Source organism: Uloborus diversus, chromosome 9 (assembly GCF_026930045.1).
Source record: "Uloborus diversus isolate 005 chromosome 9, Udiv.v.3.1, whole genome shotgun sequence".
NCBI lineage: Eukaryota > Metazoa > Arthropoda > Arachnida > Araneae > Uloboridae > Uloborus > Uloborus diversus.
The window spans coordinates 105,736,133-105,758,560 of NC_072739.1; the positions used below are offsets into that span (position 1 = coordinate 105,736,133).

Sequence of the window (22,428 nt, forward strand, 5' to 3'; positions counted from 1 at the left end):
TTTCCCAACATTAACAGCCATACCCCATTTATCAGCCCACTCCGTAATATGATCTAGATCCTCTTGCAGCTGTTTTGCTTGTTCTTCATTTTTTACAGTCCCCATAACTTTGACATCATCAGCAAAACAATTCATGTTCCCCAAAATATTTTTGTGAATATCGTTCATAAAAACAATAAACAAAACAGGCCCTAACACTGATCCTTGAGGAACCCCGCTTAAAACCTCACTCCAATTAAAATAATTTCCCCTCACAACTACACTTTGTTTCCTTCCGGTCAGCCAGTTTTTTACCCAAATGAAAGTTTTCCCTCCTATTCCTATATCATCTAATTTGTTAAGTAGAGCAACATGCGGTACCTTATTGAAAGCTTTTTGAAAATCAATGTAAACAACATCTACAGGCTTCTTATTGTCCAAAGCCATGGTAACTTTGAGAAATGTAATAAATTAATTGCACAAGATTTATCTTTCCTGAAACCGTACTGAAAACTAGTCAATAGATTATTAGTCTCTAGAAAATTTACTACCTTAATTTTTATCAATGTTCCAAAAATTTTGCAAACCACCGAAGTTAGACTCACAGGTCTATAATCTCAAGCACTTTCTTAAGACTCTTTCTTGAAGAGCGGTGTAATGTTAGACAGCTTCCAGTCCTCTGGCACTGTCCCTGAGCTATAAGAAGCATTGAAAATATTTACGATTACATCTGCTAATTCCTCCGCACATTCAACGAAAATTTTTGGATAAATATTATCAGGTCCCGGAGCCTTAGTCTCTTTAATTTTTTTCAAATGAAGTAAAACGCCATCCCTGGAAGATACAAAGTCTTCAAGCTGTACTATAGCTTGTGTCTTGTTGGTGTCAACTGTTGAGATACAGTTATCGTTAAAAACACTCGAAAAAATGTTATTAAGAATATTAGCAATATCACTATCGTCCTGAATTAAAATTCCGTGCTCATCAACCAGTGGCCCAATATGACTATTTCGAACTTTCCCCGAATTAGCGTATGCAAAAAACCTCTTGGGATTCCTGTTTATGTTATCTGCCAGTCTTTGCTCCAACTCTCTTTTCTGAATCCGTACCAAATACTTAAATTTACGCCTTGCCTTACAATATCGGAGCCTATCTGCACTGTGACCAGTTTCTCTAAACCTATGAAAAGCAGCTTGCTTGTGATTTAGAGCGTCTTTAGTTTCCCTGGAGAAGCACATTGGCCAAATTTTAGTGTTGACACCCTTTCTCCTAAAAAAAACATGATCCCCAACCGTTTTCGCTAGCTTTTCCTTAAACTCTGCCCACTGAAGATTCACATCGCTATTGTCCAATCCAGAAGAAAAAACTGCTTTCAAACTCTGCCTAAGTGCCAAAAAATCAGTATTTCTGAAATTGGGTCCCAAACCTAATACTGTTGTGGTCACTGTCTCCAATGTGTTCCCCTACACATAACCCCTGAACAGAACCTTCCATATCACAGAAAACTAGATCCAAAATCACGTCCTGTCGAGTACCCTGAGTTACAATTTGATCTAAAAAACAGTCGCCAATTACTTTCGAAAATTCCTCTTCTCTGCTATTACTATGGTAAAAATTATTCCAATCAATTCCTGTAAAATTAAAATCTCCCATTATAATGACTGACCCCTTGCTTGAAATGTCACTAATAATACTAAACAACTGTTCATCTTGACCCTGGCTTAAGTTGGGTGGCCTATAAATGTTCCGTAAATGTAGTTTATTGCCCTTATTGCTCATCAACTCCAGCCAAATCATATCAATCTCGTTAGGTTTATCATTAATTACCAATTCATTGCAAATTAAAGTGTCTCTGACATAAAATAAAATCCCACCACCTCTTTTACCTACTCTATCTTGTCTGAACAAATTATACCCAGCAATAGATAATAAATCATCATCACTTTCGGTAGCCCATGTCTCGGTAAGTCCAATAATCTCGTCTATTGTTATGCTTTTCAATTCTTCCATCTTGTTCCTAATACTACGAGCATTTGTATAAAAAACCTTAAGTAAGCCCATCTTACCTTTATTTAATGCTGCGCGATTATTTGAATCCCAACTGCTAAAATGTTTTCTCTTACTAGCTACCCTATTTCCGTTTCTACTAAAATCCCAATAGTTAGTACCCATTCGAATTCTGCTAATTAAAGCATGCTCCCCATTCCAAACGTACAGTCTTGAGCAAAGAAGAGACCAAGGGGACATGATTCAGTTGTTTAAATTTATTAAAATGAAAGATAATACGGGGCTAAAGTTTAGCAAGATTTTTAAGGCTAAAGTTTGACAAGGGGTCAATGTTTTAAGCTATTTAAATCTCAGGCTAACATGGATATTAGGAAAAATTATTATTTTAGCAGGGTAGTGGAACCTTGGAACAGCTTATCAGAAGAGGTGATAATGAGCAAGGAAGTAGATAGTTTTAAGAGAGCCATTGATCTTCACTGGGGATTGTAAATTGACTAGGACCAGCCTAGCTGGGCCCAGAGCCTGTTGCTGGTCGTCGCTTTTGTATTTCTATTTATTTGTATAACATTTTATAAACATGGGAAAATATTGCCTGGCTGCAATCTTTCATTGCGACATAAATGCCACCAACCTGGAACAATGACAATAAACTGGACAAGCAAAAGAACTACAAGTTTTGTATTTAACTGCTAAAATTTAAACTTTTCAAACACATACTGAACTCGGCGATAGTAAAACTTCTTTCATGTAATCTGCGACCGAAAGAGGCCCAGTAGCTTCAATTCTAATTCTCAGTTGGTTCAAAAGCTTATTCTCTTCAATATTATCGGAGTGAAAAGAGCCTAAAAAATAGAAAATTTACATATAGTAAGTTTTGACTCGGTAAAGAAACTGATACAAAGTTTAGTACTTATGAAAAGAGTTAAAACAATTACAAGTTGCAATAGCTAAATCTTGTTTACTCGAGAAAAATAGTCTGTGCATACGATTGAATACTGCTCTGAACTTCATTCTTTCAGCTTCAACCACTACTGACGAAATACAAAATTAAAAACTTGATTTTTTATACTCATATTAAAAATCAAAAGTTCCAATGAAAACGTCCTTGGAAACTAAAGATAAGTTCACGTCATTTTAAATGAGAAAAGGTTTGAACTGATATGTATTAAAAACATAATGAAGAAACAGCCTTTCGCAATTTTTTTTAAGTGAAAAACAACTGGATCAGCGAGTTTCATCCATAAACACATGAGCGAGAGCGAGACATTTAGGCTGCGTTCGGAAACGATCCACCGGTTACACCGCATGGTTAGTCCGGTGTGGTTATGACGTATTTGGAATTTCTCCAGGAATTCCGGTAGAACAGCTGTGTTTCCGAACGCTCGTGGTTAAACCGCGGTAATTCTAGTTCAGCAGCAAACGACACTCCAATCAACGCGTAACTTTCATAATAGGCAAGTCACGTGCATTACGATCAGAACATGAAACACGACCGGATTGGCCAACACAGACTTTGTGACGTTTGTGATCTCGCTAACCGCTTCCAGACAGCGGTGCCACAGGTTGCTACCAAGTCGACCGCCAGAAAACAACCGCAGTGTTTCCGAACGCGGTTAAGTGACGTCACCGGTTCCACCGCAAGCGTTTCCGAACGCTTGCGGTTGCACCGAGGCGACCGATCCGCGTTTCCGAATGCACCCTTAAATTGAATCCCCAGAATACCATTGCCACCAGTATATAGTAACTACTAATAATTAAAATACATATCCATTTACCAAAGTGGAACAACTAAATTACTTTCATTAGCAAATAATTCGTCGACGTGTAGATTTCTTCGAATTTTACCTCCTTGAATGGAGAAGAAAACTATGTTTACGTTCGACGAGCATGACCGGTAGCGACCGGTAGACAGCAAATGATCATTTGCTTTAATCAACTAATCAACATCTTAAAACGGTAACCGAATAGATCTTAGAACGCTGTGGTTAGTAACCGGTTAGTTACCGGTAGACCGGTTAAGTTTGTCAAACGCAACCTATTTAGTTCTGTTTTTGGATTAAATGCCCGTATTTTTTGTAATTGTAACTGATCGTAATGACATGTCCAGGACCTACGGTCCAGGAAATTTTCTGAACTATTAAGCTTATACTTTTCACAAGCATTTTAACACTAGTTTATATCTTCTTTCAGAAATTTAGGCCGTCAGGATTGAAAAATATAAACTTCATAAAAAATCTGTAACACCACAATTAAAATTATGGCTCCAGTATTTAGTAAAGTTGCCGCCCGTAATTCTGCTGTGATCGCTGCTTCAGTTGGCTTAGTATACTGGATTTCTACTGTACGATTAAGAAGAGGAAGGAAAAGGTTAAAAATTCATTGTCATTTTAAATACATTACTAGTATAATATTTTGATCATATATTGAATTTTTATTGATTGTGCATGATACCAAAATGTGTATTCATTTCAAAATCATTAAATATAAATATTTTTCCACAGAGCAGAACTAGTGGATGAGGTTGCTTGTGCATATGCTCAGGTTAGTAATCAAATTTTATCTTATTTCTCTTTTCTAAATAATTTAATACTACAAATTATAAAAAAACTCAGCTATAATTTTAAAACATTGTAAGTATTGTCATGGAAACAGGGCCGTGTCCAAGGGGAGGGTTTTAGGGGTTAAACCCCTCCCATTGGGGGAGAATAATGATAAAAGCAATATGAAGAAAATGATATTTAACTTAGTTATAGTGTTAATGTTTATGTCAGTGCTCTTTTTTTAAGTCATTTTCTTTGATTTTTTTTCAGCAATTTACGAGTGCCCACTCTTCACCAACTGAAATTATACTTTAGAAAACCAGTTGCAAAAGAACCACTGAATAGACTGACAATACAAAACATCCAATGGGAATATTTTTTGGTATACAGCATGAAAAATTAAATATTTGTGCGAAATTTTTAATACCTTTTGCAATATGCAGTGTAGTTAACAGATAAAAAGGCTTGTTTCTGAAGAAGCTGTAAAACAACATTCTATCCACTAGCGCAGCCGGAATTTGGGGAAATAGGGGAGGGGTCACAAACATCCCTACATGTATATAATACTATACTTGTTATGTCTTCCTATGAATAGTAATGCGCTTTAAAATCAATGACTCTGGCCTCTAAAGTACTCCATTGCTTGATTATAACCATAAAACAGGAATGAATTATTTGGTACAAGAGGTGTTTTCATGCCACTGCGAGAAATGATTTTTAAAAGATCTTTGAAACCCCTCCCTTTGTGAAATCCTGGACACGGGCCTGCATGGAAATGAATGCAAACATTATTTCCTTCTGTGTTGCAATGTATGTATAAAAATTTGAAACTGTTTCCCATTTTAAGAGGTCACAGTACCTTTTGAACATTTTTTTTAAAAATTTATGAATATTGTGTTTTTCTTTGAAACCACAACATACACACTCATTTCGCAACCAATAATTTATTTTCAAAATCTTAAAATATTGCCCACATTTTTTAAAAATCTAAAAAATTTAGGGAAATTTCAATTTTTTAAAATCCCTAAGGCTTTTTTGTTTTTGCACTTATTTAAAAAAAAGTTTTTGCTTATCAATCACAATATTCATCTCTAAAAATCTGTGCATTCATTTGTTTATATATGTAATGGAACATTTTCTGTGATTAATTATGTAAAAAATTGTAATCTTTTTTTAAAAAATTTTGTTTTTAAAGGTATAACATGCTCTAAACATTTGAGTAATTTATAAATTGCTTACCCAATGCACAGTTTTGTTAAATATATTATCCTGACTGTAAAAAGTATTATTTTAAAGCAGTATCTTTAATAGAAAAAAATCCTTAGGGATTCTAATGACATGAAAACACAAAAAAACGATCACTGAGAAAAAGCAATTTAAAATTTTTCTTTTGCGTAAGAACATGTAGCGAGCATGACCTTAAACTACTCATAACTTTTTAAATGTTTGAACTCAAATGATGAAACTTTTTCCCTGTGTTTGGAATAATTTGTAGTTTTGAAAAAAGCAATAAAATATTTTTTGATCGTTTGATCATTTTTGAGGTACTATGACCCCTTAAGTTACATTCAGGAAATAAATATATGATTTGAAAGCTTTTTGTGAAAGTTTAAGTTACTTTGACAATGTAGTTATGTTGCCATGTACAACTTTTTGATAACTGAATTGATGTTTCTTGATTCTCTTTTTTCTATATTTTTAAAAATATATTTATACTACTTGGACTAATGATCTATTGATCATTTTTGTTACACTCTGTAAATCTCTTTCAATTTGTATAGTAAGTTCACAGTCTAAGATTATAATTTTCTATTTTTAGAAAGAAGACAAAAAAGTTAGAGTGCAGGTTGACATGAACTTTTTCAGGTTAGATTTATCATTCAAAATATTTATTTTTAATGTTAAAGACATCATTCTTATTTTCATAAATGAACTATACGTTTAAACTTAGACTTCTTGTCAACTTTATTTTGTAGGCAGTTGAAAGCAATATTGAAGATAATTTTGCCTAGTGTGTTTACAAAAGAGGTATGTTTTCTTAAAAATATAGATTTTGAATTAGTTTCCTGCTCTAGGATTTAACTTTAAATATAAGTTTTAGGAATGTTAGTTTATATATCGTCCTCTCAAAGCAACAGTAAGACATCTAATCCTAGGAATAAAAGTAAGATATCCTACTGTTGCTTTGAGGTGATGATTTACAGTCAAACTAGCTTTTAATGAGAGCAAAAGGAGATACTCTTTATAACCAAGTGCTCGTTAAAAAACAGGTTCTTGAAAAATTTCACAAATATTCTTACATGTGCTTTTTCTGTTTTTTTTTAATTTAGTATGCTCCTGAAGAAATCGGTTTAATTTTTTTTTTGAAATGACTTCTTGTATCATCCTTGTATTATTGTTTTTCAAGAAATATTCTCAAGGCCTGAAAAAAAAAAACTTGTGCATTAAGTAAAAAAGCAGTCTCAAACTTAGTACAATGAAATGAGTGAAATTACAACAACATGTATACTTGTACAGATAAAAGCAATTAAAAGAATTTAAATCAGTGTAAGAAGAAAAACTTTTTTCTCTCCTTTTTGCACTGATAAAGGGGTTTGCTTTTACGATCTTGAAGCAGCAGTTTGCAGAGTTAACTCTTTTTAATTGTTTTTATTTGTACAATTATACATGTCCTAATTTTGCTCATAGACTTGCACTCCTGGCTTCAAAAAACACTTGAAGTTTCTTGGCATGTGAAATGTCATTGCATATGTTGAGGGTTGTTCAACTTCAAACTCTTCACATTTGTTGTTATAGTCGTCACTTTCAAAATTTTTTTTAATTTGCATTAGTTTGAATCTGAACTGCAATAATGTTGCAGTATCTTGGAAGTGATAACATTAATCATCAACAAATTGATATTTTTTTTAATTCTTCTCTACTCACAAATTAAAAAAAAAAAACTGCTGTTATCACTTGTTTACAGAATATTTGACTCATCATTAATTTTGGTTGACTTTCGAATGTTGCTCGAAATTTTCCAAGAATAGATAAGTGGACTGAAAGCTAATTGAAATTCAATAAATCAGAAAAATATGACTTGTTTTAAGCGGTGTTTGCTTGTTAAAAATGAGTGATGCTTCCATAGACTTAACATTGTACCAACCAATCATTTCCGATTTCCTCGATAAACCCTGGTTCTCATTGAATCAGGGTTTGTTATGAACAAGTTCGACTATATGTGGCTGTGTGGTATTTAATAGTGCAGATAGTGTAGTGTTTCTAGTGCAGATAGGCTCCAATATTGTAAGGCAAGGCGTAAATTTAAGTATTTGGTACGGATTCAGAAAAGAGAGTTGGAGCAAAGACTGGCAGATAACATAAACAGGAATCCCAAGAGGTTTTTTGCATACGCTAATTCAGGGAAAGTTCGAAATAGTCATATTGGGCCACTGGTTGATGAGCACGGAATTTTAATTCAGGACGATAGTGATATTGCTAATGTTCTTAATAACTTTTTTCGAGTGTTTTTAACGATAACTGTATCTCAACAGTTGACACCAACAAGACACAAGCTATAGTACAGCTTGAGGACTTTGTATTTTCCAGGGATGACGTTTTACTTCATTTGAAAAAATTTAAAGAGACTAAGGCTCCGGGGCCAGATAATATTTATCCGAAAATTTTAGTTGAATGTGCAGAGGAATTAGCAGATGTAATCGCAAGCATTTTCAATGCTTCTTATAATTCGGGGACAGTGCCAGAGGACTGGAAGCTGGCTAACATTACACCACTCTTCAAGAAAGGGTCTAAAGGGAGTGCGGGAAATTATAGACCTGTGAGTCTAACTTCGGTGGTTTGCAAAATTTTTGGAACATTGATAAAAATTAAGTTAGTAAATTTTCTAGAGACTAATAATCTATTGACTAGTTTTCAGTACGGTTTCAGGAAAGATAAATCTTGTGCAATTAATTTATTACATTTCTCAAAGTTACCATGGCTTTGGACAATAAGAAGCCTGTAGATGTTGTTTACATTGAATTTCAAAAAGCTTTCGATAAGGTACCGCATGTTGCTCTACTTAACAAATTAGCTGATATAGGAATAGGAGGGAAAACTTTCATTTGGGTAAAAAACTGGCTGACCGGAAGGAAACAAAGTGTAGTTGTGAGGGGAAATTATTCTAATTGGAGTGAGGTTTTAAGCGGGGTTCCTCAAGGATCAGTGTTAGGGCCTGTTTTGTTCATTGTCTTTATGAACGATATTCACAAAAATATTTCTGGGAACACGAACTGTTTTGCTGATGATGTCAAAGTTATGGGGACTGTAGAAGATGAAGAACAAGCAAATCAGCTGCAATAGAATCTAGATCATATTACGGAGTGGGCTGATAAATGGGGTATGGCTGTTAATGTTGGGAAATATCAAGTGCTACATTTAGGGCATGGAAATAAGTGTACAAGTTATTATTTGCAAGGTTCAGTCATTAGTCAGGCAGACAAAGTTACTGATATGGGGGTCCTAATAAGTCAGGATTTAAAGTTTAGCCAACAGTGCAGCATTGCTAGCAACAAAGCCAATAAGATGCTTGGGTTTATCAATAGATCTATTTCAAATAAATCTAAAGAAGTTCTTCTGCCCTTATATAGAAGTTTGGTAAGACCCCATTTGGAGTATGCTGTTCAGTTTTGGTCTCCTTATCTTAAGAAAGACATTAATGTATTGGAAAGGGTTCAAAGGCGGGCTACAAGGCTAATAAGTGGACTTTCCCACTTAGATTATGATTCCAGGCTTAGAAGGCTAAAAATGTACAGTCTTGAGCAAAGAAGAGACCGAGGGGACATGATTCAGCTGTTTAAATTTATTAAAACGAAAGATGTTACGGGGCTAAAGTTTAGCACTGAAAACAGGACAAGGGGTCATTGTTTTAAGCTATTTAAATCTCAGGCTAAGGCTAACATGGATATTAGGAAAAATTATTATTTTAGCAGGGTAGTGGAACCTTGGAACAGCTTACCGGAAGAGGTGGTAATGAGCAAAGGAGTAGACAGTTTTAAGAGGGCCATTGATCTTCACTGGGGATTGTAAATTGACTAGGACCAGTCTAGCTGGGCTCAGAGCCTGTTGCTGGTCATCACTTTTGTATTTGTAATAAATAAAATTTGTTTGCTGTCTTAATGTATTATTTATATGCTTAATTATTTTGATTTTCTATTTCAAAGTTTGCTTATGTTGTTATGATTGCTGGCACACTAGTTGGCAGGACATTGTGTGACATTTGGATGATACATAATGGTACTGTCATAGAAAGGTAACAATATTTAAAATCTTTATGTTTATTGTAAAACTATTTTAACATTTGTCGATGTTTTGTTAAGATTTTAAAACATTAGTTCATTAGTTAATAGATTTCTAGTTAGACAACTAGTTAATGTTTCTTTTATTACATTGACTGTTAACAGTTACCAGTGAGATAAATAAATACCTTCGTGCTGAACAGTAAAGTAACGTAAAGCAACAACGTCTAAAAAGCACAAATTCGCAGATTACTGCAGACATATGTTTTGGCGTTTCCTGAAAGTTACCAGTGGTTCAAATCTTGGAAGCTAGTCCATTTAATCATGTCATTTATTCAAATGCTTTTATTGTTTGAAGGTTTAAAATGTGCATCGTAGTATGTTATAAAAATTTAATGAGGGTCTCATAGCGGCCAACGAATAATTGCAAGCTGATGACCTAGAGAAAGAGAGATGGGGGTCATAGACCCCCACCCCTTCTTAAGTGACCAAAGATAGCCAAAAACTTGGTTTTGGAAGCTTTGAACTTGTTGCTTGCGAACCCTCATTTTCTCTTAGAATTAACACTTATGGACCTTACGGTAATGACCCACTCCAGGAACCAGAAGCTGGATCCTCCCTTAACTGAATTTCATGATCAGCATTCAAAATTTCAATCAAAGGCTAATATTATAGATCAAATACTATTGTTTGCGGCAGATAAAAGTAAAACTGGAGTAGCATTTTGATACAAATTTGTTGCGTCATATTTTTGAATTTTTTAACAAAATCATTTGAAGCTGTAAATTTTTCATGTGTTTAGAATTACAAAAAGTAGTACTTAAATTATTGTTTTTTACAGCAAAGAATCTAATGTAACTTCCATGCCTCTCAATTAGAATTAAAATTTAGCTTTGGTGATGATTTTATATGCTTATTAAAATTGAAATGTTTGCATTATGTAAGTCGATTAAAAAATTATTCAGAGGTAGAAAATCCATGCCACTATGTGCCAAACTAAAAACCTTGAATCATCCAGATACCAAAATTAAAAAGTCCCTTTTTTCTTTAATAATTACATTTCTACATGCTATATGAATTCTGGTTGCGTGAATATTTTGTGATTTTGTGAAGAATTATAAATAAGACTATGATAAGCTAGTTAATTTCCGACGCAGCCTGGAAAAGCGCCTGGGACGAAAAAAGCGGGTTAAAAACTCCTATTTGTACTTCTGTTAACAAAAATTGAAGGGACTTGCACCATTAGACAAAGCGGCCCCGGCACTGCTATTGTGTGGATCATGCTTTGGGGTGCTGATACATGAGCACGAACAGGAGCATACACAGGCACATGGGGGGGGGGGGGGAGAAGGGACAGGTTTTGGCCCGTTCCGATCCTGAAGAAGGCCCCAGATTTTTTAAATGAGGGGAGAAATATATGTAGGGACGTAGGGGGTGAACAAGATAGAGGGGAGGGCCCATAAAAGTCATTTGTGACATGCCCCAAAATGTCTGTGCACGCCCCTGGTATTTACTGGTTGTGACAGATTAAACTAAATGCTGTCAGTTGGCAAGATATTTCATTGGTCTATTGTAAATTATCGCTATACGAGTATTTTCATCTCCGAATCGCAGACGGGAAAGCTAAAGCAAGCCTGGACTACGATAAACTGAATCTGAAACAGAACAAAACTTAGACTTCGAGAGAGCTCCTGAACACAAGCAGATTTAGGACTGAGTTCCGGGGTGCTGGGGAGGGCAAGGTATCTTTTTTTTTCTTTTTTTGAGCTACATTAGTTGAGGAGTAATTTATCAAAAGGGAACATGTCCCCCCATTTTTCGAAAAATTTATTTTATGATATTTTCTAAATCTTTCAGACGACCTTTATCAAATCACTTACTCTCAAGAAGTCCGAACGTGGAAAATCCAATTTTATTTATAGTATGGCTTTTTGATCAAAAGGTAACAAATCCGTCCTCTGCACATTTTATTTTGAACAAAAGGGGACATTTCTTGAACGAATCTGTAGTACGAAGACTTTTAAATCCAAAGGAAAACATGTCCAAAATCCTCAAATTTTAATCCACTACTTTTAGATTCGTGTACTTCGATAAGAGAATATGACAAGGTGAAATATTAGAGTTTTGTTGAAATTGAAATTTTCTACATTCAGGTTTTCGTTCAAAAGGGCACATATCCAAAATATCCTTTTTTTTTTCTCACCTCCTGAACCTTTTTGGAAACTGGATATTAGGGTGGTCCTTATTTTCGAAGTTGAAGATATTTTACGCGACACCCCCTCAATTTGTTCCATTGTACAAATAAATGATCCTTGCAAAATTTTAAGCCAATCCATGAATATTAACACGTGCCCCTAGGGCCCCCTTTTTTGAGTTTCGAAGAAAAAATTGCGGATTTTCTCATTTTTATGTAAAAATATTCTAACTTTTTACATTTAAAGTAATTTTGAACCTCAATAGGTGCTGCTACTTCCCGACCAAACATTCTCTCACTTTCATTCTGTAAAATTTAACATGTTACAGAGAATAAAATGTACACCAATGGCCTTGGGTCAAGCGTACCGCTCTTCTGCGCTTGTTCCAATCAAGCGGCAGGGGAACGTTTCTTCTCATCAAGATGGACACAAGGGATTCTATAGGCCATTAATGAATGACCTAGGCCATTAATGAATGATCTCTGACTACAAATTGCATCCTCCAGGCTTTGGGGGTGTTGATTTACGAAATTCTCTGTGTATGTAATAGGTGTGGCAAATAGAATCGCAAGGTTTCAATGCTATAAGTAATTGCAATTATATTTTAATTCGCTGTTCTTTAGGTATAAACATACCTACATGCTTATGCATTTTTTAATATTTAAAATATAAATTTCGGAAAATCCTCGATTACTCCTAACATAAAAATATACTGTATTTTCCATATCTAAAATATAAATTTTAAAAAATGTATATCCAGATTGGAACAATGTAGAAATCTATACTTTAAATTAATTTTCTTCTGTTTCAGTACATAGTCCTTTATTATCATCAAATTCTTGCGATTCACAAGATTTAGAAACCGAAATGGGTATCTATCCTAACCTGTTGAACTTTTGTTTTCTACAGCTGGTCTACCACAATGTAAAAAAGCTTGACAACTATTGATATCTGCTCGGCTTTCATCACTGTTAGACAAATGCCATATTAGGGATAAAGATGTTGTTCATTTATTTACAGCCTATGTAAATGCAGTAAATTTAAATCCAAATGACCTAGCGATCAATCGTACATTCTTTAAGAGAGCAAAAGAAAATCTTCGAGAGGTAAAATTAAATTTCATGAATTTAAATTTAGATTTTGTAGTTATTCACTGGGATACGAAGTTACATCCAGATGTAACTGGAAAAAAAATGCTGGCAGGATTGCCGTGATAGCTTCAGGTCCTAATATTGAACAGCTACTCGGAATTCCTTAGATATTTCTTCAGTTGAATACGATATCTTAGATGATTGCTCTTTATTGCTAACTGTTCTAGCTGTAGTCTTTGATACAACGACTTGCAATACGAACTGTATAAATTGTGCATGCAATTTTTAGAGCAAAAACTGAACGGTAATACATTACATTTGGATTGCCATCATCATGCACTTGAAATCGTACTGCAGAGTGTGTCCTTAAAGAAGTTCTTGACTTTCTTAGTTCTAGATCCGATATTCAATTATTTAAGCACTTCAAAATTTTGTGGAAAGATCTCCATCATTCAGAATGATTGAATCATTCTGAACTTGAGATTGAAGTGTACTTGAGAACTGATTGAAATGTCTTGATTGAAGTGAAGTGAACTGATTGAAGTGAAGTGTACAACTGATTGAAATGTTGTAAGTAACATTTCAATCAAGTACACATACCACTTAAATTCTAAAAGACGAAGTTGATGACATATTATTGTTCGTAAAAAGCGGAATTGAGAAAGATAACAGAGAATTCTCATAACTTGTAATAATATTTCTTGCTGAATTTCCTCCTACAGGAACATGTTTTCGGCAACCTGGAGGTTATCCCTGAGCCACATGGATGGCAAAAGGAATTTTTGTTTGAAAATTTTTACGTTTAGGGAACAATATAATTGACCTTACATGAAAAGAAAGCCCTTCAATGCTGTTTTACAATGCTGTTTTACAATTGAATGCTGTATGAAGATATGGTTTTTCGCAGCAACCTAATCGAGGCTCCTTTGAATAATATAATATGTCTGAAAAACTAGCAGCGTTCAAAATGACGACAAACATGCAGCAGAAGCAGTGATTGGAAAATTCATAAATCACTTATGGTATTAAGGGGATAAACTAGTAGCTTTGTTCATATTGGATGAAGGAATTAACTTTGAAGATAGGAAAAGACTAGTCCAAAAAATGCTTGTGATAAGGAAGACGTGTCTGATGACTATTTAACAAATTTCAGATAACAGTAGATGATTTGGAATACTTTCTTAATAAAGATCTTCCTCTTTGTAGAATCAATAAAATTGTTTGATAAGTTACAAATACTAAAAGATTTTTTCCTCTTTGATCCTGATTCACGGGAAAATGAAGGAAGCTATTTAAAGGGAAGAGATATTGTTAAAATACTGAAAATTGTGAATGATACAACTGAAAGAGGAGCACAATTAATCGAAGGATTTCACAACTAATTTACCAAATATGAGTCACAAAGCAATTTATTTTACAGACTGTCCAAAACAATCGGAAAAAAATACACTATCGAGATACACTGAGAAAAGCGTAAGATTAAGGCGAGTTTCTAAAGCAATATTTCATTCTTATTCAACGTAAAATCTTTAGATGATATAAAGATTAATTTAAAAGATTAATTTTAATGCAACCTCACTGTAAAAATATTTTGCAAACCTCGGAGAAACGATGTACTGGGTCTGAAGTAAAAACTCGCAAGATTTGTGAGAAAATTATCAAAAGTGTTAAAGTTCAACGGCCTAGGGGCACGTGTTATTATTGACCGATCAAGTTCAAATTTTGCACATGTTACTTTTTATTATAGTGTCACAAAACTAGGGGGCGTCACTTGTTGAATTCCGAAATTTTTTTCCCCCATATAAATAAGGACCACCCTACTGGATATGTTCCTTTTTGATAAATTAGTCCTCGGTTGTAATCAGGACCAGATTTATGCTTAACGGGGTAAGGTATTTCAGATATTAGGTCTCTCTGAAATCTAAAAGCCACCAACGATACTAGCCTTAAGTCAACAAATTGAGGACTTTGATGCAAGAACCAGTTCAGTCCAAACTTTTTTTTTTTAATTCATTTTTGCGTGCGGTCGATAGTATAGAAGTTTCGATTGGTGCTACAACGGGAACCAAATGTAAGATCAGACCTCTGCTTTCTAGTAAATAATGTGGGAAAGATATTAGCCTTTTTACCGGACACTAATGTAATTCGTTGGTCTTACCAAAAATGAGTAAGTCTGGACTTACTTGGTTCTTGCATCGAGGCCCTCAATTGTGTTTTTCAGATTTAAATATCGAAAAATTGCCAGACAAAGTCTTCGAACCTTCGCCGTTCCCTTAAAATCTCTAAAAATAGCCTAAAATTTCACATTTTGAAATTTTCGTGGGAGAGCTCCGTAACCCTTTTATTAGCACTATAGCCAAAAACTGATTTCAGTTTCAGAAAAAATGCTGTGAGGGAACCAGTGTTTCTCCCAGACCAAAAAAGAGACAGTGCGCTTTCAGATAAAAGGGTACTGTTCAGAGAAGTTTTGTAAAACACAAAAGGTGCTTCTTTTACTTTTTGGTCTTCTAGTTACATACAATGTTCAAGTGTTTTCCATAGTAATTATTTTAAAAATATTGAAAAGCTTTTTGATGTTTAGTTTTAAAGGTAATGCAAAAAATATTCAGATATATTCTAATCAGATTCTTGTGGATAAGTTTTTGAAACGAAAGAGTGACGTTTCAAGGACAGGCTTATGTGAATCTTTACCTTTTGAAAAAAAAAAGTAGCTTTTGTGCAGTTTTGTCTAAACTTTTAAGGGACAAGGAGGGATGATCAAGTTAAGGCTCAAAAGTTAGCTTAAAAGCGGAAGGGCACAGTGTCCTCCTAAAAAATCTGGGGGGGGGGGGGAAACACTCGAGAAACCTGTCCCCTTTCCTTTTAATGTTTTCAAACACATTACAAGATTATGTTTTTAAAATTCCAATGTCGAAAAATTAAGAAGGAGAGTTACTGGATTCCCTATAGTAACTAAATGGCAGTTTAAGATTGGGTAGAGTATACTTCAGTTTTTAAATGTTTCCAAATGAGATCACTGAGCCTCCTCCTCGCTCAAGTGTGACCAATGATAGTTATTTGCTTTTTAATAGTTCAAAATCAAAAAACGTTTTCGTAGAGAGCTCCCAATGCTTTCCTGTTCCATTCATTTTACCAAGGGTAACCTAAAATTGTATTTCTAAAACTTCCCATTTTGGAAATTTTTTGGGAAGAGCCCTCGACATTCTATTGTAAACAAAGATAGCCAAAAATAGGCTTCAATTTTGAAAAAAAAAAAAAAAAAAAAAGTTAAGAAAACAAAATCGTGGGGGAACCCTTTTTTTTTTCTTGTCTTCAACGTTACCGCAAATTGTAAAATTACACTTTTTGACATCAACTTTGAAAATATCGCTTGGAAGGGAACTCTAGAACCCCTTCTCCCAATTCTTTTCTCCTTATGCCTATACAGATCAACCAATTTCGAAAAATGTCCGGGCGAATTCACCTGATTCCTCCCTTTCCTCGTGTCCTTCCTATGTTGTCAGTATAGAAGACAAAAGATGTGCCTTTTCAGACTTATACCATTAGTATCCTTTGAAGGCACATAAAAAATGTGTCAATGTTAGCTTTATTTTACGTTTCACAATTTTCTTTTTTTAGAACTCTAAAACTTGATTTAGAAACTTAAAGGGAAATAGGAACTATAGCGGTAGTTTAGTGTCTTTGCTCGACTCGGAAGAATCGAGATCCAATACTGGTTAATTCAACTTTTTTAATTTACAGAGGTGGGCCAAAATACTCTTTTGCCGACGGGGCCAAAGCCAGCCAGTCCACCCCTGTATATATATATATATATATATATATATATATATATATATATATATATATATATATATATATATATACTGGCAAAAATACCCGGCGTTGCCTGGGTCAGAAATAAATGTAAGAAACAATCGCTACTTCTTTTTTTTTTCTGTTTTAACTGAAAGAACTCAAAACATATCACTTTGACAAGATTAAAAATCAAGCTTCTTCCTTACCCATTAAAGTAAAATAGCGATAAGTATAAAGAACGAACGAATATTCATTTAGAAATGAAAGCACAAATTTAAGCATATAAAAGTTTGAAGAATTACCAAAAGATGAACTAACAAAAACAAAGACCACTGAAAAAACCGTGTGCTTTATTTAAATAAATAGTACACACTCAAAAGAAAAAAAAAGCTCTCTACTATGTTTCTTTAAGGATGCAAAAAGTAGAGTTTCCTAATGTTTAAACGACTTTAAACTCATGTCTGCTCCGGAGAAACCTTGATTCAAAAATTTCATTTTGATTACTTTTATTATTGCTGTTGTTAGGCAACGAATTTTTGTAACAATGGGTTTTATATTCGCAACTTCAAAGCTCGAATATGCTACCTTGCGGTGATTACCAATACTGAAGAAAAAGGTAAAACATTCCATTCCGCGAGTTTTCTTTGGGGTAAATTTCTGGCTTCAATCAGTTTGTGGTGTAATGTAATTTCAGAAGAATAAAAAAGAAAACTTAGCATAAATACGATGAAAAAGTACTGTCATTCACTAAACGTCAAAGCAAGTAATAAGTTATGGCATTTGTTTGTTTCACCTTTTTTCATCCGCCATTAGACAGTAGCTGCTGCGTTCCCTATAATTTATTGGAGTTGCGAATTTAACTATTTAATGGGGATATGATATGAAATTTACTGTTTTGCACCATAACTTTTTACAACTAAGTTTTTAAGGAATAATTTACAGCCTAAGTTGCTCCCTCATAATGTATCTATCTATGGTGAAAAATGGTTAAAATCCGTCCAGTAGTTTTTAAGTTTACCCCGGACATCCGGACAGAGATTAGCCCTTTATGTATAAAGATGAGGATGCAATTCCTAAGAAAGCAATGTCATGCTTGCTCCAGAGAGGCCTTGTTTCAAAATTTACATAATGATTACTTTTAATATTGCTGTTGTTAGGCAACGAATTTTTGAAACAATGGGTTTAATCTTTAATCATTTGATGTAGAAATTACATGACATTCACAGTTTTCGGTCACGCCGTTTTTAAACTATGATTCTTAGCAATAAATTGTAGCCTAAGTTGTTCCCTGATAGTGTAGCTATCAATAGTGAAAAAATGGTTAAAATCCGTCCAGTAGTTTTGAAGTTTACCCTGGACAGAAGTAGCCCTTTACGTATAAAGATAAGGATGCAACTCCTAAGAAAGCAATAAATAACATGCTTGCTCCAGAGAGGCCTTGATTCAAAATTTACATTATGATTACTTTTAATGTTCCTGTTGTTAGGCAACGAATTTTCGAAACAATGAGTTTAATCTTTAATCATTCGATGTGGAAATTACATGACATTTGCTGTTTTCGATCACAACGTTCTTAAACTAAGTTTTTTAGCAATAAATTATAGCCTAAGTTGTTCCCCGATAATGTAACTATCAATGGTGAAAAAATGGTTAAAATCCCTCCAGTAGTTTTGAAGTTTACCCCGGACATCCGGACAGAGATTAGCCCTTCATGTATAAAGATAACTGAGCATAATCTCTTTGGTTCTTAAACTGTTAGGACTTAGAATTTTGTAGCACATTGGATTAGATATAAAAAGTCAAGCTGATTTAAAGGTGAAGTCTTGAGTCTTTTTGCATGCAAATTCTTTAAAACTCTTAAAGCTTTGAGTTTTGCATGAATTTTCTCTCTTTTCATTTTTTAACAACCATGTGAATAATTTTGAGAAAAATTTCTTGTTTTAAACATATTAAGAGAACAATTAAATGTGGGTAATGGACTCCATTCAAAAATTCATGTACCGAAAAAAAATTCTCAAAATTATCCTAAAAATTAAAATATTAAAAATATAATTTTAAAATATAGAAATTTGTAGCTATGAAAATGAAACACTTCATCAACTTTTTATGTACAGAAGCAAAAAACTTTTAATGCTAAAATTTCTTTTATAAGTTATTTTTCTCATAGCTATTTTCACACTGGCTGTAAAATTTTCTTTACGATTACAATCTTATAACTCATCTCTAATTTTTTTTACAAAATGGAGGAAGAAAGTTATACATTAGTTAACTTTTTTTTCAAATAGTTCACAAAATTTTGTCTTCAATGTTAACCTGTGAACAGAGTATATTTTGCAAGTTGCTCATTTTTACAAAGGTAAAATAGTAAAAGTTCATAAATATATATTAATTTGTGCACATGTATTGCAATGTAAATGTATTTGTTTTCACTAAAAAATGTTCAACTTAAATTTTAGGGCAATCATCACTCAAGATATAGCTCTTTTTAGGAAAAGTTTGGAAGCTTTTATATTTGCTATGCCAATGGTAAGTGTGACATGCAAATTGCATCCTTATATTTCTATGCAATGGTCTTTAGAGCTTAGCATTTGAGTTGATTTATATTTGAATAATGTAAAATAACTGCACTTTACCTTCAAGTGCTTTAATGCCACTTTAGTTTTTGTATGTGAAATATTTTTATGAAGTGCTGAATACAACTTTTTTTTTTTCAATGAAATATTTATTTTGTATTGTTTACAGGGATTAAAATCTTCGGCAGATCTGCAATCTTGCACTTTTTGTAGTTTCTTTATTTCTGTGTGTTTTGGTTTTGAAAGCCAATTTTCAAAGAAGGCATATATTGATCACCTCATCAGAGAGACAGCGCGATGCGATATAGGAAGATATCAGAACTGTCGGCTAATTAATGACATGGTGTAGTGTACAATATTGTCACAATACCACACAAACAATATAGGAATATATCGGCCAAACTAATATCGACACGATATTGTTTGTCTTGATCACAATGTTGTTTTTGATATAGTTGCAAAATCACACCCAGCGCCGGATTAGGCACTGTTGTATATTGTGATCCCATAACATAGCGATATAATATTGGTAATTTTTACGATATCGTCATACGACATGTGCTATAAGGGATCTTTGCAAAAATGTTAGAAACTCTGAAAAATTATGCAAAAAAAGAACAAAAGAGAAATTAGGCTGTAAAAGAAGAAAAAAGGAAAGAATTTCAATTAAAAAAGCTGCAAAAAAAATACGGTAATGCTGCAAAATGCCAAAGATTTAATATCAAACTGTTAAAAAGACTTAAATTATACAGCTGTTAAAGTAACTATAGATAAATCAAATGAATTATCTACTGATGCCGTAAATGAGGAAAGCAAGAGGACTTTAGAATTAAGGTACCGCATGTTGCTCTACTTAGCAAATTAGCTGATATAGGAATAGGAGGGAAAACTTTCATTTGGGTAAAAAATTGGCTGACCGGAAGGAAAAAAAAGAGTAGTTGTAAGGGGAAATTATTCTAATTGGAGTGAGGTCTTAAGCGGGGTTCCTCAAGGATCAGTGTTAGGGCCTGTTTTGTTCATTGTCTTTATGAACGATATTCACAAAAATATTTCTGGGAACATGAATTGTTTTGCTGATGATGTCAAAGTTATGGGGACTGTAGAAAATGAAGAACAAGCAAATCAGCTGCAAGAGGTTCTAGATCATATTACGGAGTGGGCTGATAAATGGGGTATGGCTGTTAATGTTGGGAAATGTCAAGTGCTACATTTAGGGCATGGAAATAAGTGTACGAGTTATTATTTGCAAGGTTCAGTCATTAGTCAGGCAGACAAAGTTACTGATCTGGGTTCCTAATAAGTCAGGATTTAAAGTTTAGCCAACAGTGCAGCATTGCTAGCAACAAAGCCAATAAGATGCTTGGGTTTATCAATAGATCTGTTTCAAATAAATCTAAAGAAGTTCTTCTGCCCTTATATAGAAGTTTGGTAAGACCCTATTTAGAGTATGCTGTTCAGTTTTGGTCTCCTTATCTTAAGAAAGACATTAATGTATTGGAAAGGGTTCAAAGGCGGGCTACAAGGCTAATAAGTGGACTTTCCCACTTAGATTATGATTCCAGGCTTAGAAGGCTAAAAATGTACAGTCTTGAGCAAAGAAGAGACCGAGGGGACATGATTCAGCTGTTTAAATTTATTAAAACAAAAGATGTTACGGGGCTAAAGTTTAGCACTGAAAACAGGACAAGGGGTCATTGTTTTAAGCTATTTAAATCTCAGGCTAACATGGATATTAGGAAAAATTATTATTTTAGCAGGGTAGTGGAACCTTGGAACAGCTTACCGGAAGAGGTGGTAATGAGCAAAGGAGTAGACAGTTTTAAGAGGGCCATTGATCTGCACTGGGGATTGTAAATTGACTAGGACCAGTCTAGCTGGGCCCAGAGCCTGTTGCTGGTCGTCACTTTTGTATTTGTATTTATAAATTGTGTAAATCCTACTGGTAAAAAAATCTGCCAGTGATAATTTTTTTAACTTAGAAAATTTTCAAACTGTAGTTGAAAAATCAAATGGAAAGATTAGCTCAAGGATTACGGGAAAGAATAGCTCAAGAAAATGGAAAGAGGACTCAAGTTCTGAATTGCAGTTTAAGGCAAAAAGAAAAAAAAAATCTTCAAACTTTAAGCTGCATAATTTTTCCTTTCTTTTTACTTTGGGCTGTTTTCATCCCTGTATTTAAAGGGGATATCACACGAGAGAAATTACTAGACATCGCAACCGTAATAGGAACCGTCAACGCTATCTGGAACTGGTTTTTCGGACGGGAAGTTGCCTACAGGGTTACTGCCGGTTCCGTGGACGGTTGCTCGATTTGTTCACAATGGGGGCTACCATTTTTTAGCTTACATCCATGTGTTTGTGCTTGTTCATCGCTTTTCGTCGATTCCGCATTTGGTTATCACACTGCATCACGATAATTTGACACTAATGGATGAAATTAGTAATCAAATACTTAATGCAGCTCTTGCAGCTTTAATTGTATGTGGAGTTGTGAAAAGATGGCAAAAAAAAAGGGAAATGATCAAGCCAATGATTTCAGAGCTAGAGCATCAACTATTATTTCATGCAGTCACCAAAGCTCCTCCTGTTAAATTCATATTTGAGTGTTAACATTAATTTATAGAACTTATGGTGAAAATTTCAGAAAAACAGAAAAATTTTATTACTATTAATTGAATGTTTGATTTAAAGTGATACTCTTGTTACATTTAAAGAAGACATACAGAATATATGACTTCTCTAGGCTTATTTTTCCCATAACTACTAAATAAAATCTTAATTTTAGATAGGAATTATTAGTCACTTACTGACAGGTAAGAAAAAAATTTAACTCTAACAAATTATACCTAAATTCATAGCTAAAAACAAACATGAAAAATTCAAAAAAAAAAAAAAAAAGCCAGCAATCTCTGATCAATAGGTCTTTTATAGTTATTTTTTTAAACTTTGAGTTTATTGGATGTGCTAACTCT

At 33.9% G+C, this 22,428-nt stretch overlaps 2 protein-coding genes across 4 annotated transcripts in view; one reads left to right on the forward strand and one right to left on the reverse strand.

The window, feature by feature from the left end:
- LOC129229233 (protein arginine methyltransferase NDUFAF7 homolog, mitochondrial-like) overlaps nucleotides 1-3,241 on the reverse strand; it is a 47,636-nt gene extending 44,395 nt beyond the window's left edge. For 2 of the 3 annotated variants that reach the window (XM_054863497.1, XM_054863495.1), the window contains exons 1-2: nucleotides 2,922-3,241; nucleotides 2,704-2,828 (exon numbers count right to left, since the gene is read on the reverse strand). In XM_054863497.1, coding sequence (XP_054719472.1) covers nucleotides 2,704-2,828; nucleotides 2,922-2,997 — 201 coding nt within the window. In that variant the 5' untranslated portion in view covers nucleotides 2,998-3,241. The remainder of the gene's footprint in view (nucleotides 1-2,703; nucleotides 2,829-2,921) is intronic. The other variant, XM_054863496.1, reaches the window with a different exon arrangement.
- Nucleotides 3,242-4,202: 961 nt separating this feature from the next.
- The window catches only part of LOC129229203 (ATP-binding cassette sub-family D member 3-like), a 67,422-nt gene continuing 49,196 nt past the window's right edge, over nucleotides 4,203-22,428 (forward strand). Inside the window, exons 1-6 of the mRNA XM_054863464.1 lie at nucleotides 4,203-4,353; nucleotides 4,488-4,527; nucleotides 6,346-6,392; nucleotides 6,503-6,554; nucleotides 9,728-9,816; nucleotides 19,340-19,409. Coding sequence (XP_054719439.1) covers nucleotides 4,244-4,353; nucleotides 4,488-4,527; nucleotides 6,346-6,392; nucleotides 6,503-6,554; nucleotides 9,728-9,816; nucleotides 19,340-19,409 — 408 coding nt within the window. The 5' untranslated portion in view covers nucleotides 4,203-4,243. The remainder of the gene's footprint in view (nucleotides 4,354-4,487; nucleotides 4,528-6,345; nucleotides 6,393-6,502; nucleotides 6,555-9,727; nucleotides 9,817-19,339; nucleotides 19,410-22,428) is intronic.